Source organism: Neomonachus schauinslandi, chromosome 13, assembly GCF_002201575.2.
Source record: "Neomonachus schauinslandi chromosome 13, ASM220157v2, whole genome shotgun sequence".
In the NCBI taxonomy this organism is placed as follows: Eukaryota; Metazoa; Chordata; class Mammalia; order Carnivora; family Phocidae; genus Neomonachus; species Neomonachus schauinslandi.
The window spans coordinates 18,937,802-18,964,932 of NC_058415.1; the positions used below are offsets into that span (position 1 = coordinate 18,937,802).

Consider the following 27,131-nt stretch of genomic DNA (forward strand, 5'->3'; position numbering starts at 1 on the left):
TAGACAAAAAAGTCAGAATATAGAACATTTGAACACTTAACAAACTGACCTGACATTAGTGTAATACTACACTCAGTAATTGCAGAATGCACTTTTTTTTTTTAAAGGGCTCTTGGAATATTCACAAGGATAAACTGTTCTGGGGGGCCATGAAGTTTTCTGGTCATATGGAATTAAATTAGAAATCAGTAGCAATAGGGTGTCAAGAAAGCTTGAAATACTTGGACATTAAATAAGTTTTAAATAACCTGTGAGTCAAAAAAGACAAGGGAAATTAGAAAAGTGTTTAGGCTGGAAGGTAATGAACATAAAATCTAATAAAAACTTGTGGGATGCAACTAAAGCAGTGCTGAAAGAACTTTGTAGCTATAAGGGATTTGATGAGGAAAGAACAAGAGTTTAAGAGATTAAATCTTTTGCCTAGAGAAAAAGAAGAGCAAATTAAATCCAGAGTAAATAAAAGGAAGCAGTAACACAGATAAGAGTAGAAATCAACGGAAGAGAAATAGATATACAATGGAGAAAATTAGCAATGTCAGAGATTGTTTTCTTTGGAAAAAATTAATAAATTTGATAAACCCTTAGGACAAGGGAGAGAGAGAGAGAACAAATTATCAGTATCAGAATTAAATAGATATTGCAGATTGTTATCAGGACAATAAGGGACTATTATGAATAATTTTGTGAGAATGAATTCTACAACTTGTTTGAAATGGACAAATTTCCTGGAAAACACAAAGTTGCCAAAACTGACATAAGAAGAAATAAGACATCTGAGTAGCCCTGTATCTGTTAAAGGAATTGAATTCCAGTGATAAATTCTATTAAATACTGAAGTTTGAAATAATACCAGTGTTACACAAACTCATCTGGAAAATAAAGAGGAAACAATTCCTTGGCCATTTTCTAAAGCAAGCATTACCCTGGTAAAAAAAAAAAAAAAAAAAAAAACTTTTCAAAAAAAGAGTATCACACACCAATATCCTTCATGAACACAGACATGGAAATTCTTAACATATTAGCATACTAAATCCAGCAATAAGGATATAGGATATTTCATCTTGACCAGATGAGAATTATCCCAAAATGCAAAGTTGGTTTGACAGTCAAAAATCAATATAATAAACCAAATTAATAAAGAGGGAAAAAATCATATCTCAATAGATGCCGGAAAAGCATTTGACAAAATTCTGCACCTATTTGTGATGAAAACTAAGAATATCTAAAAGGCATACTTAATGCTGAAGTGTTAAGTTTTCCCCCTAAAGTAGACACAAGTCAGAAATGTCCACAATCATCATACCAGGTTAACTCATAGTCATGGTCAGGGTAATAAGGCCAGGAGAAGGATTAATAGATCTAAAGAGTAGAAAGAAGTAAAAATGCCTTTGAGTAGGTAGCCAGGAAAAAACCCAAAACAAAGGGCAAAAAAAAATACTGTGAAAAACAAAGATTTATACTATCTGATTTCAAAATTTGCAGTAAATCTAAAACAACAAGTTAACACAGATTTTTAAAAGAGTCCAGGAAAGACACAAGTAGAGTCAACTGATTTCCAACAAAGACTAGTCAATAGGGAAAGGATAAACCTTTTAACAGGAAAAATTGAACCTTGTTCCTTAATGCCATACACAGAAATTAATTTGAGGTGGATGAAAGACATATATTTGAAAGCTAAAACTTTTAAGCTTCTAGAAGAAACCATAGAAGAGTATCTTCATGATCATGGGATCATAAAACACTAATCATAAAAAGTTTATAGACTTCATAAACCTTTTTAGCTTCTCCTTATCAAGAGATGGTATCAAGATTGTGAAAAGTGAGGCCTCAGTCTGGTATACATATTCATGATATGTGTATCTGACATTGTTTTCATATCTAAAATACCTGAAAACTCATTGAAATTAGTAACTTAAACTAAAATAATTACCAGATGAGTTGGAAACTTGGGGAAAGGATGATATATTAAATGGAAAGTAAGCAGATGAAAATGTGCTAACATAGTTACTTATCAGGAAAACTTCACTTTACCAGATGAGTCAGATTTTAAGACTGACAGCTGCAAGTATTGATGAGAGTTTGAAACAACTGAGACTCAGGTAATGCTGTTGGGAATGTGAAATAGTATAACTACTTAGAGTTCGGCAATTAACATATATCTACCCTGTGACAAACAATTCCAGGTCCAAGTATTTCTTCTACCCCCTCCAAAATAGGTGTATATATACACTAAATGACTTAGGAATATTTGTAGCAGATTTATTCATAATCGCTTAAATATGGAAACAACCCATATGTTCATCAGTCTAGAATAGGAAAATTGTGTATTTTCATAGACTGCGTAAGAAAGCGTTAACTACTGATACGTGTGACAGTGTGGATGAATGTCAGAAATATGTTAACTGCCTGAAGCCAAACATGAAACAGGTTTTACTTTAAATGTTACTCTATGTAGAATTTAAGAACAGACAAAACTAATCTTTGTAATTAAAATTAGAATGGTAGGGAGGTTGGGGAAGAGCTGGAAAAGGGTATGAGAGAACTTTCTGGAATGATGTAAATATTCGGTATCTTAATGGGAGTGTTGGTAGCATGGATGTACAAAATCTCATTAAATTGTTCAGCTAAGATCTACATATTTCACTGATGTAAATTTTACCTAAATTAAAAATAAGTTACGTGATGTGGTGGCACTGGTCTCTGCAGTTGGGTAGCATGATAATTAGCAATTGCTATGTTTTAATAAAAAGCCCGTTTAAAATATTCCATGTACATATAATGCCTTGACTCAAAATGTAGAATGCAGGAAAGAATGAATTTTGGATCCTCCTTTTCAGTGGAACAGTTGTTTAAAATATCTAAAATATCTTCTTTGGTTTTAGTTTTTTGAAGTAAAATTTGAATATTAAAGTATGCGCCAGGTAATCTAGTAAGTATTTTATACATGCTCTTTTATTTAATCCCCAAAACAAACCCAGTGGTTAGTTCTATTATTCTCACCTTACAAAAATGGAAACGGAGGCACCAAGTGTTTTATTTCTAAGCTATTATGGAAAGAATCCTAAGCTGGGAGTTACTGAGTTCGACTTCTGAATTTTCTAATCTTTATTATTTTGTTGAGTAACATTCTCTGAAAATTCTGTTAAACCTGTTTAAAACCTATTTTAATGACTTCTACCTTTCTTGACTTTTTTATCCAATAACTTTTAACTTTTCCAAGGAACAACTGTAGTGACTGCTGCCGTGGTGGAAATACATTCACAGGCCTCTCAAGTTAAGACAACACTGAATATGAGCTTCAGGACCGACTATCTCACCATGGTACTGTATAGTCCAGGTCCTGAACAGGTGAGTTAGGGAGAAAAGAAAATATTTTCTCACATGATGAAAATTATATAGGTGAATGCTTATTATTAAAGTAACAGTTGTTAATATTTCGTATATATTTTGGAGTCTCTTTTCCTCTGAAAAATGTTCCTGATCATTTCACTTTAATAACGGATTTAACCATTACCCTTTTAAGATGAGTTATCTTTCCTATAGGCAGCGATGTAAAAAATAAATTTTTAAATTAAATTTTTTTTGGACTTTTATTAGCAAGCCCTATGGAGATAGAGAAGGTGGTAGTTTGTATCTTAAAATATGTATTAGACTTTGTTTTTGTGTAAAATTTGTATTGATTTCCTCTTCCACAGACTTCCTTTACAGATGTTCGTGATCCTTCTCTGAAACTTGCTGAATTTAAGTTGGAGAATATCATAAGCACTGCAAAAATGTATACAGATGACTCAACATTTTCTTCCTTCTCATTAAAAAACTGTATTTTAGATGATAAAAGGTCCCATGTCAAGAAGGCAACTCCTAGGTAATAGTGTTTTACTTGAGAAATGTTTGATAATATTTTATAAAACATATTCCTAAAGTTGCATGTTTGTTTTCTGGGTACATCCCAAGATCTTCAGAGCTTCAATTTAATGGAGTTACGGTTCTCAGTCAACATTTAAAATGTCCTGGTTCAGTTATGTGCTGTTCTTACTGGATGGTCAGTGGAGTTAAGTAAAAATAATCAGTGCAATTAAATTGGATTTTTAAATTAATCTCTATTATCTAAATTATTGATCTCTGCAAGTTGTAAACATGAAAACATGAAAAATTAAGGGAAAACATGAAAAATTAAGACAAATATGCTGAGATTCTAAGTTCTAATTTCTTACAGAGTACTTCCTAGTTTATGAAACAGTTGTGCTCCGGAAGTTTCTAAGTCTGTTGTTTGAAGTACTTTGTGATCTTCCTAGGAGAAATAACTTCAGAATGCTGGTTTGCTGTTAGTAAAATGGATAAGAGGTCTTTTGCCTTTTATTGGTGTGTTTGGTTATTTGTAAGATACTCACAGGAATTGTTATTGTGTTTTTCAGAATGATAGGACTGACAGTCGGGTTTGACAAAAAGGACATGATGGATGTAAAGTATAGAAGAGTCAGAGATGGTTGGGTGACTGATTTAGTCCTTCAAGAAACATATATTTGTGCAAGTGTGGAATTTCTGCTGACAGTTGCAAATGTCTTTCTTGAGGCCTACACCACAGGCACTGCTGTAGAAACCAGTGTTCAAACATGGACTGCTAAGGAAGAAGGTTAGTTATTAGCCAAAATATTTCGTATCTGTATTACTGAAGTGCTACAGTAGCGCTCACCATTGATTACCTTTCTAGATGATGAGGTTAAGTGAATCTCAGTATCTCTGTCAAATAATTAAATAAATACCTTTAAAAAATAAAAAAAATAAAATTTTTATTTTTCAGAGGTAAAAGGAAAACTTAAATGTGCTTTCTGGTAGAATGCGCAGTTTGCCTGTTTTTCAGGATGTAAATGTATACTGGGTTCACAAATTATGAGACCTATATTAGAATAAGCAAAATATACTTCCCCACAGGCAGCAATTTCAAAGAATTTTTTTGACGGAAACAGGTAGGGAGAATAACCAACCATTACTTTTCATAATTAAAGATAATATTGTAACTTAAATTTCTCTTTTATTTTTGTTATTTTTATAGCTCTCCACTATCTTTTACATATTTCATTCATTGTGGTAGAGCAGTAGTAGTATCAAGGTGAGAGCTGGAAACTAAGTTTCCAGCTCTGCCATTAAAGGGTTTTTTCCCCCACATTTTTAAATGTTCTGAAGACTATAGTATCTTGAACTCTTAAACTAAGAAAATTGCAGTAGATTCCTTTGGGATCGAAGATTCTTTTATTTTTTTTTACTTGAAAAAACATTTTCTCACAAATAGTTACTCATAAACAATATGTATAGCAAAGATTTATAAATATTTTAAAATGTGAACTTATTTTTGTTTGTATTTAGTATCTGTACAGGAATCAGAGAAGTGGGAAGTTAATATTATTATTAAAAATCCTGAAATTGTGTTTGTGGCTGATATGACAAAAAGTGATGCTCCTGCATTAGTCATTACAACACAATGTGAAATTTGTTGGAAAGGTGACCTTGAGAATAATACAATGACTGCTGCCATTAAAGATCTTCAAGTGAGAGCATGCCCATTTCTTCCAGGCAAGAGGAAAGGCAAAATCACGACTGTGAGTTTACTCTTTCATTATCTGCTTAATTGTAAACTATTTTGGATTTAGTATATACCACTTTAGAAAACTACCTGAATACTTTTACCTTTTTTTCTTCTCAGAGAGCCTAGTCTATATTATTATTACACCAGCTTTGAAACTCTTTCCTTTCCCCAGTTGCTCCTCGGTGTTGTATGTATTTGTGGGAATAGTTGAAGATGTTGTTTTCATCTGGACACTTGTCCAAGACCTCACCGCGGCTTTCTGACCACATCAATTCCTCTTAGGTCTTTGAGACTTTCTACCAGTTGTTTGCTTTGTTGTTTCAGTTTTATAATTTTTAATCTTTTTCTCCCATCTGGACATTTTTGCTCAGATATGTTTTTTCTTTTCTACATATAACTTATTTGAACATTCAGCCATTTGCTTTAATAAACATGATATTTACGTTTTACTCTCTGATAGCCTCTTGGCCTTCCACCTCTTCATAACTGATTAGTTTATTTCTTCAAAGACATACATCTTTTTCAACTACCTATTACTTCTACTACTCATATAGAACACTTATAAAATGTGTAGACGTCTGCAAGGAGTAGTGGAAGCATAAATGTAGTAGTAGCATAAATACCATCAACATGGAAATATAAGCTATAATTGTGTTATAAGTAAATACATATATATTAGGATACAAGAGAGTTTATTTTCCTAGTTTGCAAGGCTGATGGCTCACCACTAAGAAAAGAGGAAATAGAAATGGAGGGGATATGGATTCTCTTTTAGGTTATAATTTAGAAATTTTACATATATTTCTTTTATTTGTATCTGGCTTTGTTAAAAGACAAAATCCGACCAAGTAAATTTGACGATCTAATTGGCTTTATTAAGCAGTTCATGCATTTGGCTGCATTCCAGAAGCTCCTAGGTAGGAGTTCTATAAAATGAAGATTCTTTATAGGAAGGAGGATGGGGCAAGGAAGTTATTAGCAGAAGAAAGGGTTGTCTCAGACAAGGTCATGTTCCCTAAGGGGGAAAAGAGGGAGTCTTCTTAGTGGATTAAATTATCATCCTTTGGGGGATGGAGAAGGGTCTGTGTGACAGACTACCTCATTGGTGCAGGACAAAAAATTCCAGATCGACTAAGACTGCATTTCTGGGGAAGGTTGAGACGGCATTTAGGTTAAGTATTAAGTTTAGTGATTTAGCCTAGCATACATGACTCCATCTTGATCCCGTGGTTTTCTTTTTAACAACTGGAACTTAGCTGTATGACCACACTTATCTTCACAAAGGGTTGGGGAATGTGGTCTTTTTTTCTGAGCTACCTTTTGCTCGGATAAAACTTCTATTTCTATAGAAGAGGAGTTTCATGAGCTCGCTGTGAAGGCGCACACACAACTTGTGTCTTTCCACAACGTCAGCTTTATTCAATCATAAAGCAAAGTTAAATCACAATTAGAAAGCGGGTTCAGGATTCCAAACTCAGTGACAATTCACCATATGATTAAACTTGGCTCCTTACACAGCACACAAAGCAGGACAGAAGACAAACCGCCCAACAGACGAGGTAGCAGAGGGGTGCAGGAACTAAATGCGAAGTCAGTCTGTGGGCGTGCAGTTGAGATAAGGCCTCTGTCTGGCCCAGGTCAGCGCTTGGCACTTACTGCTTCTGATGCTCAAGCAGGGAAGGATCTCGGTTCTGTTTGGAGATCCACTGGGCAGAGCCTTCGGGGACAGTTGCCTTTTTTAAGTGGTCAGGTCTGAAGAGTCTGACAGTTTGCTGCCCAAATCCTCCCCTTTTCAAAGGGATTTAATCAGTTTTGGGTCTCTGCAGACCTCCTCTGGTTCTGCTGCTTATCAGTTCCGGAGTGTCAGCTGACATCGGTCCCGCCAGTATCTCCTAGCTGCAGTGCCTTTAACGGCTTGCGTCGTTGCTGAGCACAGGCTCCTGCTTGACATGAGAGACTCCATTTTGCTCCCACAAGGAGATATCAGGTAACAATTAGAGGTCCTGCCCTATTGGTTCACTCAGAGGTTTCTTCCTTTTTCCACACAAATAATTCATATTTGTCTTTTCTCACCTATAGAACATATTCCTCTCATCCTTAAGGGATACAGTCTCAGAGTCCAGGATCTTTAGGTGATAGTTTTCTTTGTTCAGTCTGCTGTGACTTCTCTTTTTTGATAATCTATTAACTAATAGACAAATAAGCCACGGCATTTCAGCAAACACTCCATCACCATACACACAACCACTATATAATGGTGGTATAAGGACAGGATAATTGCAATTTAAAAACCCCTTCAGAAAAGTAAGAATGGGGAGCACTTGGTAGTCACTTATCCATAACGATTATCACCTTCTGAGCAGAAATGTGAAAACTTGAAGCTCTTGCAATGGAGTCAAGTTCCTGGGAGAGCCCCTGTTGGAGTCTTCCATTTTCACTCCCATGGAAAAACATGGTCATTTCCTCAGGTGGCCCCAGCTTTCCCCTCTAAAAGATTTTTTTTTAAAAACCATTATTCTCTGTAGACACATCTGAAGTGGCTATTGTCTTTTTTTGGGAGCTGCAATGTTTTCACAGCTTACTTCCTACTGAGTTGGTTACTTGGAGATTGCTCTAGCAGTTGAATTAACAAAAGGCTTTTTTGTATGGCTGATAATGGTTTTTTTGGCAGTTTTTCATTCCTTGAACATTTAGTTTAGTTCTAGGTAGTTCCAGGTGTAAGCAACCATAACCAAAGAATGCATTCATTCATTTATTCTAGAAAACTCCTGTTTTATTTACTAATCTCTATATTCTACTGATTCTGCCTTCATCTTGATTTAGTAAAGGCTACTTTAGGAATAAGTTTGGGCAAGGGGGACAGGCACCATCTGTACTCTATAATTTTTGTTGTTTTTGCCACGGGCTAGTTCCCATGTTTGATTTTAACAAAAATTGCCAGAGAAAGACTAGGAGCCGCAGTCTTACCTCTTGCTGAGGCTACTCTTAGACCCTGAGTCTCCTCAGCATTTTCCTTTCTCTTGTAGGGCTTTGCAAACAGCAGAATGAAGGAGCTAATAAATAGCAACATTCTGAATATTCTAAACCTGTCTGGCAGTAGGCTTTTTTCTAAAGTACATTGTCTGCCTTCCTAGGTATCACCAGTAGTAGCAGTTTCACCAGATATTTTGCTGTGGCATTGTTAAAGTCATCAGCTTTGTATTTTTGTAGCCGGCAGGCAGGGGTGCAAGAGCACCTGGCTCTGGGGTCCCAAACAGACAGCGTTTGGCCACTGGCCACTTGCACAATCCAGAGGCAGAGACATGAGTGGCGTTGAAACAAGGAAGGAATTTATTTCAATGAGGCCAACACCGAGAACACAATGGGCCAGTATCTCAAAGGTTGTCTCCAAAGTGCCAAAAACGTTTCTAGGTTTTATATAAAGAAAAAGCGGGGCAGAGGTCGTGGGTCCATGCAGGTGGGCGGTAAAGGTCAGGTCGATCATTTTCTTGGGGTCAGTCACTTGGGGTCTTGTTGGTTCAGGGCATCCTCTCTGCTTAAGGGGGTAGTTTCAGTTCCCATCAGGGAATGCTTTGCTCCCAAGGTCTTTTGCCTGAGTTAAGAAATAACATGGACAGAAAAACTTAATCATTTAGAAAGTACAGATAGAGGTCAAAATGGAGGTAGTTGATGTCCTTTCTCATTTTAAAATATCCCATGCCCATTAAGTTGCTAAATCAGTCAACTATTTTGACTTTGTTACAGTGGTGCCAACTTCTAGGTATGAAATTCTGTATTAGGATATTAGGCTGCTGTAACAAGAGATACCCCCCCTCCCCCAATGAAGTAGCAAAAGCATGGTTTAATTACATTTAAAAGATTCTTTCTTTCCATTTTATTGCTGGGCTATTCCTAGGATGTAACTTAATCTGCTTGTTCAAAGAAATTGATTTTTTCTTCTTGGTCCCATTCTGTTGACCATTTTTGAAATTGCTGACCATTCCACTCTATCTAGCAATAGCCTTCTGCTTAGTAATACAGCTCAAGAATTTGACAAACAACTTGAAGGTAAATCACTTCCAAGATTTGAGAGAACTTCTCTGTCCCTCCCCACCTCCCACCCCTTGGGGACTTTGCAAGGTTGCCTTGGTAGCTTGCTTCTTTCTACTTTGAAGCAGACTTTTTTAACATCACTTTCAACGTGTAGATGGATTATTACTGTGCTACAAGTTGCTTCCTTCACAGATGGAAATAGAAGTCTAGGGAAGGAGATTTTTAGCTGGGTAACCATGTGTTAAGGGAAACTTCTAAGATTATAGGGAATTTTGAGAAGTGTATTTATGGCCAACCAGCAGTTTTGGCCACATACATTTTGATAAGTTTTGTTAGTGGAACTTTAATTGATATTGTATTCATTTTATGTTAAAAAAAAGTTTCTTAATTTAATATTAATTGGGGTCCATGGATGCTTAGTAGAACTTCATGAAAGTTTTAAAAATATATGTAAAGTGTTGTAAACATGTATTTTTCAAAAAGAGAATTTATTTAATTTTCAAGGGATATATGGCACCAAAGTTTTCTACCCATTTTAACATATGGGATATTCTCATCTTTGCTTCCTGCAGAGTATAAATTTATATTTGACCTTATTTCATCCACTAAGGTTTTATAATAATTTCTGAATAAATTCCAAAATCCTAGTAAAAACTAAATCATGATCTACATATTGAATTTATTTTATATCATCATAAATAGCTGTCAGCTTTTTTTTTAAGTTTTTATTCAAATTCAGTGTAATATTGTTTCAGGTGTACGGTATGGTGATTCAGCACTTCCACACAACACCCGGTGCTCATCACAACAATTACACTCCTTAATCCCCATCACCTGTTTAACCCATCCCCTCACCCGCCTCCTCTCTGGTAACCTTAGGTTTGTTCTCTATAGTTAAGAGTCTATTTCTTGGTTTGCCTCTTTCTCTCTCTCTCTTTTCTTCCTTCCCTTATGTTCATCTGTTTTGTTTCTTAAATTCTTAAATGAGTGAAATCATATGGTATTTGTCTTTCTCTGACTGACTTATTTCACTTAGCATAATACTTTGTAGCTCCATCCATGTCGTTGCGAATGGCAAGATTTCATTCTTTTTGATGGCTGGGCTGTCAGCTTTTTGTTTTTTAAAAGATTTTATTTATTTGAGAGAGAGAGAGCACGAGCTGGGTGAGAGGCAGAGGGCGAAGTAGACTCCCCGCTGAGCAGGGAGCCCAATGCCGGGCTCAGTCTCGGGAGTCCAGAATCATGACCTGAGCTGAAGGCAGACGCTTAACTGACTGAGCCACCCAGGTGCCCCTGGGCTGTTAGCTTTTTTAACGAATTTATCTTATTCTATAATTTTCCTAAACTTGTTACCTGTACTAATATTTTTAATGATGTTAGATTTTCTAAAAATCACCTGTAAAAGTAACATTGTTCCTTGAATGACAATAATGATTTGTCCTCATTGTATTCCCGTTATTGTTAGGTGATATTAGTATTATTTTAATATTTGCTTGTGAATTTATATATGCAACCTTTAGCATGTTGAGAAATTTTTCCTAATTTTGAAAGAATCTTAATTATGAATAAATGTGGAATTTTACTGAGTGCTTACTACCATCTATTGAAAGAAGTATATTTTTACTGTTCTTATAATAAATTACATTAATAGTTTTTCCTATGGCATATTAGCCTTACATTTATGGGTAAGATACCCTAAATTGGAGACTATTTTAATTTCTTCTGTATTTTGTTAAAAGTACCTTAGGGGATTCTATAATAGAAGACTAACTCTCCTGTAAGAGTGAGGGGGCAATTTATAGTGAGCTCTTGTGAGTTTCTGTAGATGTTTTCTATAGCCTAAGATTGCTTCTTTGAAGAGGAAGCAGTAGCAGCAGGAAAGGAATGCATCGGTAGTGAAAATCACATAAGACTGGGAGCAGTTAGGTGAGCGAGTAGGAAGGAGAAAAAAAATGATAGAAATAGCACTGAAATCACAATGGTTATAGTTGAAGACAATACTAGGAAAACAGTTCCATTTTAAGAAATGATTTTACATCATTAAATCCATCTATATGTACTGTGTTACAACTTGACTGTAATGCAGTTTTGGCATAAACACATTTACTGTTAATTACCAGCTACATTTTTAATCGTCAATAACTAGACTTGAAAATAAAGAAATTGGGTAAGGATCAACATATACCTTCGTATTTATTTTGGAAAGGGGCTATTACGAAAAGTTTCTAAGTTATAGAAAAACTTTTATATGTATAATATTTTTTGGTTTTGTTTTGTCTTATGTGAGATGAAGAGATAACACAAATTTTATGTTGAAAATCTTGGATCATGTATTGTAAAGTGGTTATAATTTTCTGTCCTTGAAGTTTAAGAAATAATAAACTGAATATTTATGTACTGGTTGATCTTGCTAATTTTATTAGAATAATGGTAGATTTTAATGTGATTTCTTTGGGGAATGGGTTTGGATGTCATTTTTTTTTCACTTGATTTATTCTTCATTGTCTGTATAAGCAGAACTCTTAAGATGGCCCCCAAGATTTCTATTCCCTGTTGCATGTGCCCAGTATGGTCTTCTCTTGAATGTGTATAGGATCGTAAATGTAATTAAGTCACTAATCAGTTAACTTTGAGTTAATCAAAAAGAGATTCTGGGTGGGCCTAACCTAATTTTTTAAAATGGTGAAACACCAAAATGATGGTTTCCTGCTGACCTTGAAGGAGCAAACTGGGGAGAAGACCACATGGCAAGAACCTGTGACTGACTAGTAGGAATAGAAAATTTTTTTTTTTTTAAAGATTTTATTTATTTATTTGAGAGAATGAGAGACAGAGAGCACGGGAGGGAAGAGGGTCAGAGGGAGAAGCAGACCCCCCGCTGAGCAGGGACCCCGATGTGGGACTCGATCCTGGGACTCCAGGATCATGACCTGAGCCGAAGGCAGTCGCTTAACCAACTGAGCCACCCAGGCGCCCGACTAGTAGGAATAGAAAGCAGTCTCTGGCCAACAGCTAGCAAGCAAATGGAGATCTCAGTCTTAGGGCCACAAAGACATGAATTGTACCAACAACCTGAAGGAGCTCGTTTTTACGAGCAAAATAAAATTTTACTATATTAAATAAAACACATGGATGAGATAAAATATGGATGAGAAGTATCTCATCCATATATGATGAGATAACAGATTTCCCTAGTCAAACCTTCAGGTGAGGACAACCAGGTGACTGACACCTGATTTCAGCAAGATTCCTGACTCATGAAAACAGGGAAATAATAAATTTGTGTTAAGTTACTAGGTTGGTAGTAATTTGTTAGGCAGCAGTAGGAAACAAATACAGATGTTTGTCCCAGTAGCAAGATGGTGTTGTAGCAGCTATTTCGAATGTGGGAGCAGCTTTAGAGTGGGCAGTATGCAAATCTGGAGGAATTTTATGGAGATGGGTAGACAAAACCTCAGTTGGGTTGAACAGACTCTTGGTAGGAATATGGTCGTTGATGATGCTGCCAACAGAGGGCCTACAAGGAAGGTGAAAGACGTGTTATTGGAAATTAAAGGGATGGCCTGAAATGTAGTGACAAAGAGCTTTACAAAACTGTGTCTTATAGTTGTCTGGAAAGCGGAACTCCTAAGTGACAAACATGGATATAAAGCTAAGGAGATTTCTGAGCTGCCTGATTCAAAGATGTTGCCTGATTTCTTATTGGTAATAGTAAAATGCTAGAGCGGAGAGATGAATTGAAGAAGAACAGTTAAACAAAAAGAACCAGAGAACCAGGACTTTATGATTTTGACATTTCTTAGCCTTCCAAATGGCAGAAGATGCTTAAAGTCAGAAATGGCTGTCAAAAATGTAGCATAGAGAAGAGACTGTGTGATTGTATAAATTTTTCCTAAATCTTAGGTCAAAAAATCATGGTGTTCAGACACACAGAAGGCCCTTTCAGATCTTCTCAATCACACTGAGGCTTCTAGGAATCATAAAGGTGTCATCCTTTAGCTGTCTCAGCAGGAGACCATGATTATCTCAAAAAGATCAGTGGATGTTGCTTTTGTCTAATGGAGTAAAACCTTGTGAAATTTACAGAAGGCCCTCAAGGTTCTTGAGAAAATGATTTTAGCAGAAACACTGCCGGCATGGACTGGGAGGGACAGGGAGTACAAAATGGAGAGTGACTCTTTGGACCCCCAAAATCCTACTGGTGGGAAGCAGGATGATAAAACTACTGGGTTACAAATTTATGCTACCTTTTCTAGAAAAGGGAGGATGGTTCAGAGGGTAGAGGTGAGAGCCACAGACAGTTGTTCCTAGTCTTTGAAACCTTATCAAGAAACTCATGGACCTGGCTGGATTTCAGGTTACTTTGGGCTAGTGACTTCTTTTGACCTTCCATTTTCCCCATTTAAACTGGAATATCGGTAATGTTATCCTGTGACTGCCCCACCATTCTATGTTGGGAAGATGGGAGCAGATACCTCCTCTTCCTTTCACAGATCGTAAAAGGGAAATTGTGCCCAGCAGCTGTACTTAATAGATTACACCCAGGCACTTCATCAGCACCTGTGCATGATTTAGATTTTAGATCTTGAGCTGATCAGAGATGAGATTTTGGATTTTTGCATCAGTGAGAAATAAATATAGCTTTTCCTATATGGATTATCTTGTTTCAACTTTATAATGGAGAAAATTTTACTATATTAAATAAAACACATGGATGAGATAAAATATGGATGAGAAGTGTCTCATCCATATATGATGAGATAACAGATTTAGATGATGAGATTTTAGACTCTGGGCTATTATGAGGCTGTTAGAAACCTTAGGAGGTGAGTTGCATTTGAGACCGATGTGAGTCTTTAGGGGCTAGAGGGGAGAATTCTACCACAGAGAAAACTTCAGTCAATTTATGATTATATTAAGAGTTATTTAGTAAATCTAATGTATTTATAATTTTTTCCTCATCTTTTGTAGCTTTTCCTGTATAGATTATTTCGTTTCAACTTTATAATGGAGAAAATTTTATTATATTAAGTAAAATAAAATACATAATACAAGTTTTATGGGGTTTTTTATATTTAAGCATATTTAAGATCTTCTTTGACTTAACTGTTTTATTAGTATTGCTGTTGTTAATACTTTCTATTAGAAATGATAAGTATAAAAGAATAGTGTCATTGAGTCACTTGTGTTTTTAAAAAGTTACTTTAACTTGTTTTTTTAACATAGCTGTTACTGGGAATGTCTTTAAATAAAACTATTTTAGAACAATGTTAATTTGGTGTATTGAATTTTCTCTTGTAGGTTTTGCAGCCCTGTGACTTGTTCTATCAAGCTACTCAAATAGGTACAGATCCACAAGTGATTGATATATCAATAAAGTCCCTCACACTAAAGGTAAGTTAAAATGTAATCAGTTATTCATATCTTTAGGGCATCTTTTAAAAAAGTAGTAAAACCTAGAAATAAGCAATTATTATATCTTTTAATTGTTAAATAAAGAAAAGCTAAAAAAATAAGTCTTTTAATTGTTAAATATATCAAGTCTTTAAATTGTTAAATAATATTCCTGTTTAATTGTTAGTTTTAACAATAAATTGTTAATTGTTAAAATAAATTTTAAATGTCATTTAAAACTAAATTTTAAAAAAGTTAAATAATACTTTTGCATGAAAGTATACATGCAAAAAATGAAGCAGTTATATTTTTGAAAGTATTTTTATGTGACACATTATTTTCAGTGTATTTAATACACATTTGAATGTTGTATATTTTATTATTGGTGTGTGACTTCTTCTGTAGTTAACATCTAACATTGCGATGGTATACATAGTTGAACATACACTTAGTCAATCTAATATCTGTAAGATTCAGGTAAATATTTTAGAAATTGAAATTAGGGGCACCTGGGTGGTTCAGTCGATTAAATATGCAACTGTTTCTTAACTTTAGCTCAGGTCATGATCTTGGGGTCATGGGATTGAGCGCCACATCAGGCTCCGCACTCAGCAAGGACTCTGCTCCAGATTCTTTTCCCTTCTCCCTCTGCCCTTTCCCCAACTTGTGCGCGTGTGCACAATCACTCTTTCTCTCTCTCTCTTTCTCTCTCTCTCAGAAGAAATAAATCTTTTTAAAAAATTGAAATTAGTTATAAAATTTTTATAGGCAATAAACTGTATCTATTTTATGGTAGTAATATTAGTTTAATATTAATTCTTCACGATCCTTCAGCAAGTATATTTAAGATTTTTTGAAGTACCTAATTTTTAAAAGTGGTATGGGTAGATTTTTCATTAGCTTAAATTTTTCCCCTTAGGTTTCACCGGTTATCATAAATACTGTGATTACCATAACATCAGCACTTTATACATCCAAGGATACCATCCCACAAGAAACTACTTCTTCTACAGTACACTTATGGGAAAAGAAGGATACAAAGAATTTAAAAATGTGGTTTCTTGAAGAGCCAAATGAAGTTGAAAACAAAGCTCCCACAACTGAATTGATACTCAAAGGAGAGATGATGAGAGTGAACATTGATTCTATTTTTATAGTTCTTGAGGCTGGAATTGGTCCTAGAACAGTGCCTATGCTGTTGGCAAAGTCACGTTTTTCAGGGGAGGGCAAAAACTGGAGTTCTTTGATAAATCTCTACTGTCAGCTTGAACTAGAAGTAAGTATATGCAGTATTTTGCCAGATTTTATAACAAATAATGCTACACATGGAGTATTTTTGGTATCTCAAATATTTTAACTAAATTTATTGTAAATATGAATGTTGGCTCACAGTACTTTTGGAAGCAAGCATACAAATTTATGCCCTTGATATAGTTGTTTTTATGTGTACATTATTGTAATATAAACTTAACTTGGGTATTTCAGTTGATTTTATCAACTTAAAGGTGATGTATTAATAAACAGTGTTGATTAAATTCAATATTCTTATTTTTAAGAATTGAGTATCTTTTTTCCTTTAAAAGGATAATAGACTATTTATGAATCTCTTCTAAAAGAGTAGTAGAAAGAATTAGAAGGATATGCCTCATACTTTTATACAGTGCGTTATCTTTAGGGAGTATCTACAAAGATCTTTCACATTTTTGTGAGAGTACTTTATTTATAAGGGAGATACTTGTTTTGAACCAACATACATTTTGCTTCAGAATTTATCTACATAGGATTATCTCCAAAGATATTTTGGTTTAAGTTATGAGTTTATGTCTAGTGAAAACTAATTGGATATTCTACTAATTTGTATTAATAAATATGAAAATTTATGAGCTGATAAATTATTTGTGCGTTGATACAAAAACATACACTAATAGAGGTAGAACTAACTAGATATCAAATTTTAAAATTCTGGCTAGATTCTGTATATTTTGTGGAGGGTATGATCTAGGATGTCCAAGAGATTCTGAGAGTTCGAATAAATAAGCACTTATTGAATTATAATTCATCATCAAGAGATTTCAAAAAATCAGTGGAGGTAGGCAGATCTGTTTAAAAATATCAATAATACATGATAAATGGACGCAGTTTTTGATACTTAGCCCAGTCTGGAAGTCAAGGAAAGATGCTTAAAAGAGAGTTTTGTCTGGATTAAATTGTGAAGACTAGACTATGAAGTTAGCCAGGTGAGGAAAGTGCTGAGGGAGTGTGTATAAGAAACTTAAGGAAAGGCACAGAGAACAGTTTTCATATAAAGAAATAGCAGAGCCAAAGGGAATAGTGGTGGGAAACAGCATGGAAGATCATTTCAGAAAGTATAAGAATGTTTTATTTCAAAATTTAATTCTCTTTCTAGGTGCATTATTACAATGAAATGTTTGGTGTATGGGAGCCTTTGCTTGAACCCTTAGAAATTGATCAGACTGAGGATTTTAGACCATGGAATCTTGGAATCAAGGTATATTTGAAGTCTGAAAATTGTTTTTCAAAAACAATGTCCATACCACACAAAACAGTTTAATTTTAGTAACAGCAAAGTTCAAGTTTTCTCATTATGAGTCTTGCCACATACTTCCCTGTTTGGCCTGTGAATGTAATTTTTTCAGAACCAAGACTAGTGCCTCCTGTGCACTATTTGTATTATATTTGTATTAACAAATAATTGTGTAACATTTATTGTGTTGTAGACACTGTTCTAAATAATGTATTTTTACTTGAACCCTTACAGCACCCCTTTGACGTTGGAGTTTTAAACTCCATTTTAACATGTGAAGGAACTGAGACTAGAGAGCTTTAGAGCCTTCCCTAAAGTAATACCTTCAAAGTGGAAGAGGTTGCATGCAGTTCTGGCTGCAGAGTCCCCGCTCAGAACCACTGTGTTAGATGCCTCTAGCATCTTCGTGTAGGTTGTTGTCTACCCTGAGTTTCCTTTGTCCTTAGAAGGGTGTATATATAGAAGAAAGTATATTATTACTTGTTTCTCAGATATATTGTAAATTTATGTAATCCTAAGTATCAGGACCTTTAGATGGATGAAATTGTGCTTCAGAGCAGGAAACTGAAGAATTGCTAACATGTCTCCTCTCTAAATAATGATTCAGTCACCTGCAGACAAATTTTCAGTGGTTGAAAGCCAGTTAATATAACAACAAAGGTTACTAGCTTGTCCAGCCTTTTGTATTAGATTACTTCATTTATTTTGTACATATTTCAGATAAAGGATTGGATAAAGGAACTTCTTTGATGTTTTTTAGGTCAGAGTATACCTGGGCAGTGGATCTGTGAATCCTAAAAAGTGGTAGATGGTATTGAGTCTCAGGAGTTGTAGCTTCTAATGGCACTGTTCTGCAACTGTTTTTGGACTTTTTTAAGTCCCTGGATTTCTAGTCTTTATTTACCCATAGCCAGTAAACCTAACTAATAAACCAAATGATTTTTCTTGTTCTGAATGTCCCTGAGCTATGAAGTATGTGCTTGTAATTTTCATTCGGATGCCACAAGCACTTAGTGATTTTAGGGTTTATTTTTCCTTTTGAATTGCGCTTGCCATTTTAGTATCACTGAGGATGAGAAGTATTTTTCCTCTAATATTGCCCCTGTCCTGTGTGACCTTAGTTGGCAGATATCCAAACAATTCCAGTAAGGCAGTGGAACTGATAAAACTTACTGTTGTCTCTCATGTTATTATTGGGTTTTGTCTAGTTTGTTTTTTCTTTGCAAAATGAGTAATGTGTTCCTAGGAACAAATTTTCCTTATATTTCTATAATTTTTGTGTCATTTTAGATGAAAAAGAAAGCAAAAAAGGCCATTGTTGAGTCAGATACTGAAGAAGAAAATTACAAAGTGCCAGAATATAAAACTGTTATCAGTTTCCATTCAAAAGACCAACTAAACATTACATTATCCAAATGTGGCCTTGTAATGTTAAATAATTTAGTCAAGGTAAGAAAAGAAATTTGAAACCTTAAGTGTTGGTATACTAGTCTGAACTAACCTTTTTTTTTTTTCATTGAATAAAAAGTTTTTTTATTAACTTAGTTATTTGTCATACGTCTGTTAGTGTCCTGCTTGTCATTTAGTTTTCATTTTATTTACAATAACTCTTCCTTATTAGGCATTTACAGAAGCTGCCACTGGAGCTTCAACTGTCTTCATACGGGATCTAGCGCCATTTATGATTTTAAATTCTCTTGGACTTACTGTCTCTGTTTCACCAAGTGATTCTTTTAGTGTACTTAACGTTCCATTGGCAAAATCATATGTATTGAAAAATGAGGAGAGTTTAAGTATGGATTATGTGGGAACCAAAGACAATGATCATTTCAATGCAATGACCAGCCTAAGCAGTAAACTCTTCTTCATTCTTCTCAGTAAGTGTTAAATTATTTTCCTGGGGCTTTAATTTCTTTTAAGTTACATTTTTTACATCGCATTTTACTCGTATGTAGTAGTATCTTACAGGTTTTTAAATCTCCTTCCAAATAGGTCAGGAATTTTGCTTTTTCTTTTGCCCGGCTTTGGTTGCTTGTTGTCACTGTATTTTTGTATTCCAAATTGTGACTTTATCTTCTGTGTTATCTAGGGCATGGTAATTCACTATTTCATATTTTTGGGAGGAAAAAGATTTGATCCTATCCTTACTCAGTTTTTTGTTGTTTCAACCACATTTTGTATAATTCAGAATATTCCACTAGTTTTACAGCTGAGTGAATCCAAAATAAAGTTTGAAGTCATGAAAATGGCACACTATAATCGTTTTTGGGTTTGTAAATGGTTTTTATTTTCTGCCTGTTGAGGTGGAAGGTTGTTCTTTTGTCCTTTGTGATTCTCAGAAGTGTTTTCGTTTTCATGAGAAACGAAAGTAAAAAATTCTTAATTGTCATAATATTTATTCATTGTGAAGTTACCTAGTCCTAAAGTCTCACCCACACCCCTTTCTGATACTCTGACATTTAAATAATTAGGGAGAAGGGAGGGAATTTGAAAGATTAATAAATGAAGGGGAGGGATACTAAGACTGATACCTAGTGCTTTATCCTGGTCAGGAAATGTTGCTTAACAATGGCCTTGTCAGTGAATTGCTCTCGTCAATTTTACCTCACTTGTTTGAACTAACATTTTTACGGAGTTGGGGACGTATATGTAAATAAGTAATTCACATCCCAAATAAAATGCAGTATGTATATTAAATAAATGTATAAAATATTGTTTAATCGGGTCTTAGATACCATAAAGTATCATGCGTTGTTGGAATAATGAAAAACTGAAATTTTGCAGCTACTTCGGTAATTGCCAGTGACTGCCTACAGGTATTAGGCTCTGGTTATTATGACAGCAAACCAAAGATCAGTGTTTGTATATTTTATAATAATTTCTCTTGTCAGTTTGAAAACATACTATTCACTTAGGTTAAACTACTGAATGAACTTTTTTTTTCAATTAAAAAATTTTTTTGTTAAGTGCTTTGAAGGTTTTCGATGACTGCTGTGGGAATGTATTGTGGCTTCTTAATATATCCCTTTATATAGATTATACAAAGAAATAGCCCTTTTTTAATAGTCTTATATCTAAAAACTTTAGTGACTGTTATTTACGAGTTAAATTATCTGATGTATCTGGCATTTAACATCTAGTTAAGATTAATATATGATTAATAATAAAAACTTTCCAACATATATATTCCATTTAGCACCTGCTAACCACTCTACTGCTGATAAAATCCCTTTAACAAAAGTGGGACGACGACTGTACACTGTAAGACACAGAGCATCTGGGGTTGAAAGATCGATTGTTTGTCAAGTTGATGGAGTGGAAGGAAGTAAGAAGATAACAATTCGCTCCCCAGTGCAGGTACAAAATGATCCTTTTTTTTTTTTTTTTTGTGGGGTCATATTATGCATATTTGTGTGTTAATAAAAAAAGAAAGCTAATTACTACCAAAAGAATATAAACTGTAATAGAAATACAATTAATATAAAAAAGAATTATTATTACCAGTAATGCACTACTTTAGTATGAATAGTGGTTCAGTATTTCTTGTAACTTTCTATAGGACTCTTCCTATAAACTCTTTTTGGACTATTATTCTAAAACACCATCAATATTTTGTTTTTAGGTCTTTGTGGTATAGGGTATATCCTTTGATTTTAATTAGAAAATATGAGGAAAAATATTTATGTCTTTATTGAGGTCAAACTGATGTACAATAAACTGCATATATTTAAAGTTAATGAGCTTGGACACAAAAACAGACCTGTGAAACCTTCATCACAGTGAACATGCTAAACATATTTATCACCCCAGAAAGTTTCCTCTCTTCCTACTCCATTCTTAGACAGCCACTGATATGTTCTTACCGTATACTAGTTACACAATATAGAATTTTAGGTAAATGGAGTGGAATACAAAAAGGAGTATGGCTTCTTTCAGCATAATTTTGCATGTATCAGCTTCTGTGTATTAATATTACATGTAGTTACATGTTGTTGTTGATTAGTAATCTATTAAATGGATATTCCAAATACTGTTTTGAATGAATCTTTGTATATGGTACGAAGTAAGGGTTAAGGTTTATGTTTTTCCGTATGGCTATTCATTTGTTCCAGCCAAGATTATCCTTTTCCCGTTAAATTGCCTTGACACTTTTGTCCTTAAAAAAAAAAAAAGGGGGGGGATCATCATCTTTATGGATTTTGTTTCAGAACTCTCTTTTCTGTCATTGATCTCTTTATCTTTATGCCAGTACCATATTGTCTCATTACTATTTTATCCTGAGTCTTGAAATCGTTGTCCTGCCTATTCATTTTCAAAGTTGTTTTGGCTATTCCGAGTCCATTCTATTTCCATTTAAATTTTAGACTTAGATTTTCAGTGTTTCTTACAAAACAATGATTAAATTGTCATTTTTACATATTTCTGATTTTTCATTGCTAGTAGAAGTATAGCTGATTTTTATATTAACCTGTATTGTGCAACTTTACTAGATGCACTTACTTGTTCTAGTAGCTTTTTCGTAGATACAGTTTTGATATCTGCAGATAAAGATTTTTTACTTTTTCCTTTCAAATCTGGATGTGTATTTTATTTTAGCTTTACTTGACTGTTGCACTGGCTAGAACCTCCAATACAATATGAATAGATGTTCTGAAAGCAGATGTTTTTGTCTTGTTCTCAATCTTAGCGGTAATGTATTCACTTTTTCATCATTAAGTATGTTTTGACTTGTAGTTATTTTGTAGATGATCTTTCTTAGCTTGAAGATGCTCCCTTCTTTTTCTAGGTTACTGAGTTTTTATCAGAAATGGATGTTGGATTTTGTCAAATGGTTTTCTGTTTATTGAAAGGATTTTTTAAAAAAATAATTTATTAATGTGGTGAATTACATTGATTTTTAATTGCTGTATTCAGTGGCAATTGATTTTTATTTTTAATTTTTTTAAAGTTTTAAAATTCCAGTATAATTAAGTACAGTGTTATTCAGGTGTACAATATAGTGATTCAGCAGTTCTGTACATTACTCATTGCTCATCATGGTATGTGTACTCTTAATATCCTTCATGTATTTCGTTCATCTTACCACACACGTCCCATTTGTTTTGTTTTTTTTTTTAAGATTTTATTCATTTATTTGACAGAGACAGCGAGAGAGGAAACACAGGCAGGGGGAGTGGGAGAGGGAGAAGCAGGCTTCCCAAGGAGCAGGGAGCCTAATGCGGGGCTCGATCCCAGGACCCTGGGATCATGACCTGAGCCGAAGGCAGACGCTTAACGACTGAGCCACCCAGGCGCCCCATACACCTCCCATTTGTTAACCATTAGTTTGTTCTCTATACTTGAGTCTCTTTTTTTTTTGTCTTTTTTTCTCTGTTTTGTTTCTTAAATCCACGTAAGAGTGAATCATATGGTATTTGTCTTTCTCTGGCTTATTTCACTTAGCATTATATTCTGTAGATCCATCCATGTCATTGCAAATGGCAAGATTTCATTCTTTTTTATGGATAATATTACATTGTTTATATATACCACATCTTCTTTGTCCATTCATCTATTGGTGGACATTTGGGTTGCTTCCATAATTTGGCTATTGTAAATAATGCTGCAATAAACATTAGTGTTTTCATATTCTTTGGGTAAATACCCAGTAGTGCATTTACTGGATCATACAGTAATTCTGCTTTTAATTTTTTGAGGAACCTCTGCACTTTTCTGCAGTGGCTGCACCAGTTTGCATTCCCATAAATAGTGCATGAAGGTTTCTTTTTTTCCACATCCTCACCAGCACTTGTTGTTTTCTGTGTTTCTGATTTTAGCCATCCTGACAGGTGTCAGGCAGTATCTCAATGGTTTTGATTTGCATTTCCCTGATGATTAGTGATGTTGAGCATCTTTTCATATGTCTGTTGGTCATCTGTATGTCCTTTTCGTAATTTGTTCATCTCTTCAGCCTACTTTTTCATTGGATTATTTGTTTTTTTTTTCTGGTGTTAAAATGTATAAGTTCTTTGTATATTTTAGATACTAACCCCTTACTGGATATGTCATTTGCAAATATCTTCTCCAATTCAGTAGGTTTTTTTAGTTCTGTACTATTTCCTTTGCCGTAGAGAAGCTTTTTTACTGCCGTAGTCTCACTAGTTTAGTTTTGCTTTTGTTTCCCTTGCCTTAGGAAACATATCTTGAAAATTGTTGCTACTGCCAGTGTCAGAGAAATAACTGCCTGTGCTCTTTTCTAGGATTTTTATGGTTTCAGGTCTCACATTTAGGTACTTAATCCCTTTTGAGTTTATTTTTGTGTATGATGTAAGAAAGTGGTCCACTTCCATTCTTTTTCAAGTAGCTGTTCAGTTCTCCCAACACCATTTGTTGAAGAGATTGTCTTTTCCCCATTGCATATTCTTGCCTCCTTTGTCATAGATTAATGACCATATAACTGTGGGTTTATTTCTGCACTTTCTGTTCTGTTCCATTGATCTATGTGTCTGTTTTTGTGCCAGTACCATACTGTTATGGATTCTCTGGCTTTGGTAGCTTTTGAAATCTGGGATTGTGATAGCTCCAGTTTTGTTCTTTGTCAAGATTGCTTTGGCTATTTGGGATCTTTTTTGTTTCCATATTAATTTTAGGATTATTTGTTCTAGTTCTATGAAAAATACTGTTGCTATTTTGATACAGATTGCATTAGATCTGTAGATTGCTTTAGGTGGTATCAACATTTAACAATATTTGTTCTCCCAATTCATGAGCATGGAGTATCTTTCCATTTGTGTCAGCTTCAATTTCTTTTGTCAGTGTTTTATAGTTTTCAGAATACAGGCATTTTATCTCCTTGGTTAAGTTTATTCCTAGGCGTTTTTCTATTTTTAGTGCAATTATAAATGGAATTGTTTTCTTAATTTCTCTTTCTGCTACTTCATTATTTTGTATACAAATGCAACAGATGTCTGTATATTAATTTTGTATCCTGTGATCTTGCTGAATTCATTTATCAATTCTAGTAGTTTTTTGATGGAGTCTTTAGGGTTTTTTATATATAGTATCATGTCATCCACAAATAGTGGAAGTTTTACTTCTTCCTTAGATTTGGATGCCTGGTATTTCTTTTTCTTGTCTGATTGCTGTGGCTGGAACTTCCAGTACTATGCTGAATAAAAGTAGTGAGTATGGACATCCTTGTCCTGTGCCTGATGTTGGGGGAAAGCTTTAGTTTTTCACTACTGAGATAATGTTAGCTGTGGGTTTCTCATTTATGGCCTTTATTACAATGATGTATGTTCTCTCTAAACCTATTTTGCTGAGGGTTTTTATTAGGAAGCGATGTTGTACTTCGTCAAATGCTTTTTCTGCATATATTGAAATGATCGTATGGTTTTTATCCTTTCTCTTGGTGATGTGGTATATCTCTTTGATTGATTTGTGAATATTAAACCACCTTTGCGTCACAGGAATGAATCCCACTTGATCATGGTGATTAATTTTGTGTGATTCATTGCTGGATTCAGTTTGCTAATATTTTGTTGAGGACTTTTGCATCTATGTTCTTCAGAGATATTGGCCTATAATTCTCTTTTTTCTAGTGTCTTCATCTGGTTTTGGTATCAGGGTAATGCTGGCCTAATAGAATGAATTTGGAAGCTTACCTTCCTCTTTTATTTTTTGAAATAGTTCAAGAAGAATTGGTATTAACTCTTCTTTAAATGTTTGGTAGAATTTACCTGTGAAGCTGTCTGATCCTGGACTTGTGTTTGTTAGGATGTTTTTAATTACTGGTTCAGTTTCATTGATGGTAATCAACCTGTTCAAAGTTTCGATTTCTTCCTGCTTCAGTTTTGATAGGTTATGTTTCCAGGAATGTGTGCACTTTTTCTAGGTTGTCCGGTTTGTTGACATATAATGTTTCATAATATTCTCTTGTAATCTTTTGTATTTCTGAAGTGTTGGTCATTATTTCTCCTCTTTCATTTCAGATTTTGTTCATATGGGAGTCTTCTATCTCTCTCCTTTGATAAGTCTGGCTAATGGTTGATCAATTTTGTTGGTATTTTCAAAGAGCCAGCTTTTGATTTCATTGATCTATTTTTTTTAAATTTCCGTTTTGTTCATTTCTTCTCTTAATCTTTATTCTTTCCTTTCTTCACTGGTTTTGATTTTTGTTTGTCCATTTTCTAGCATTTTTAGATTAAGTTTAGTTTAGTTTTTTTGTTTTTTTAAAGCATTTTTTTAAGATTTTATTTATTTATTAGCACACAAGGGGAGGGGCAGAGGGAGAGGGAGAACAGACTCCCCACTGAGCAGGGAGCGTGATGTGGGACTTGATCCCAGGACTCTGGGATTGTGACCTGAGCCAAAGGCAGACCCTTAACCAACTGAGCCACCACCCAGGTGCCCAGGTTATGTTTTTTATTTGAGATTTTTCTTGCTTCTTGAGGTAGGCCTGTATTGCTATAAACTTCCCTCTTAGAACAGCTTTTGCTGCATCCCAAAGATTTTGGACCCTTGTGTTTTCATTTTCACTTGTCTCCATGTAGTTTTTTATTTCTTCTTTGATTTCTTGGTTGACCAGTTCATAGTTTATAGTAGCATGTTATTTAACCTCCATGTATTGGTGTTCTTTCCAGATTTTTTTCTTGTGCTTGATCAGTTTCGTGTTACTGTGGTCAGAAAAGATGCATGGTATGACTTCAGTATTTGGATTTATTGAGACTTGTTTTGTGGCAATATGTGACCTATTCTGGAGAATGTTTCATGTGCACTTGAAAAGAATGTGTATTCTGCTGTTCTGTGATGGTATGTTCTGAATATATATTAGATCTATCTGTGTGTGTGTGTGTCTTTCAAAGCTACTGTTTCTTGTTGATTTTCTGTTTGGATGATATATCCATTGATGGAAGTGGGGTGTTAAGCTCCCCAAGTATTATTGTATTACTATCGATTACTTACTTTATATTTCTTAATAGCTGCTTTATGTATTTGGGTGCTCCCATGTTGGGTGCATAACTATTTACAATTGTTAAATCTTATTGTTGGCTTTTTCCTTTTATGATTATGTAGTGTCCTTCTTTGTCCCTTGTTACAGTCTTTGTTTTAAAGTCTATTTGTCTGACACAAATGTTGCTACCCTGGCTTTCTTTTCACTTCCATTTGCATGGTAAATGCTTTTCCATCCTTTCATTTTCATTCTGCATATGTCTTTAGGTCTGAAATGCTTCTGTTGTAGGCAGAATATGGATGGTTCTTGCTTTTTTATCCATTTTGTTGCCACATGTCTTTTGATTGGAGCATTTAGTCCATTTACATGCAAAGTAATAAATAGATACATATTTATCACCATTTTGTGACTTGTTTTATGGTTGTTTTGTAGTTCTTTTATATTCCTTTCTTTTGCTCTTTTCTCTCACGGTTTGCTGGCTTTCTTTAATGATATACTTGGAATCCTTTCTCTTTATTTTTTGCCTACCTATTACAAGTGTTTGATCTGTGGCTACCATTAGGTTTATATATAACATTTTATGCATATAACAGTCTATATTAGGTTGATGGTCTCAAGTTTGAACCCATTTTTTAACCTTTTTT

The 27,131-nt window shown here is 34.5% G+C and overlaps 1 protein-coding gene across 4 annotated transcripts in view; it reads left to right on the forward strand.

The window, feature by feature from the left end:
* Positions 1-27,131, forward strand: part of VPS13A (vacuolar protein sorting 13 homolog A) — a 269,920-nt gene that overhangs the window by 160,403 nt on the left and 82,386 nt on the right. For all 4 annotated transcript variants that reach the window (XM_021689382.1, XM_044920643.1, XM_021689383.1 and 1 more), the window contains 10 exons: positions 3,221-3,348; positions 3,696-3,865; positions 4,416-4,633; positions 5,365-5,597; positions 14,918-15,010; positions 15,930-16,286; positions 17,418-17,519; positions 18,846-19,004; positions 19,177-19,432; positions 20,752-20,912. In XM_021689382.1, the coding sequence (XP_021545057.1) occupies positions 3,221-3,348; positions 3,696-3,865; positions 4,416-4,633; positions 5,365-5,597; positions 14,918-15,010; positions 15,930-16,286; positions 17,418-17,519; positions 18,846-19,004; positions 19,177-19,432; positions 20,752-20,912 (1,877 nt within the window). The remainder of the gene's footprint in view (positions 1-3,220; positions 3,349-3,695; positions 3,866-4,415; positions 4,634-5,364; positions 5,598-14,917; positions 15,011-15,929; positions 16,287-17,417; positions 17,520-18,845; positions 19,005-19,176; positions 19,433-20,751; positions 20,913-27,131) is intronic.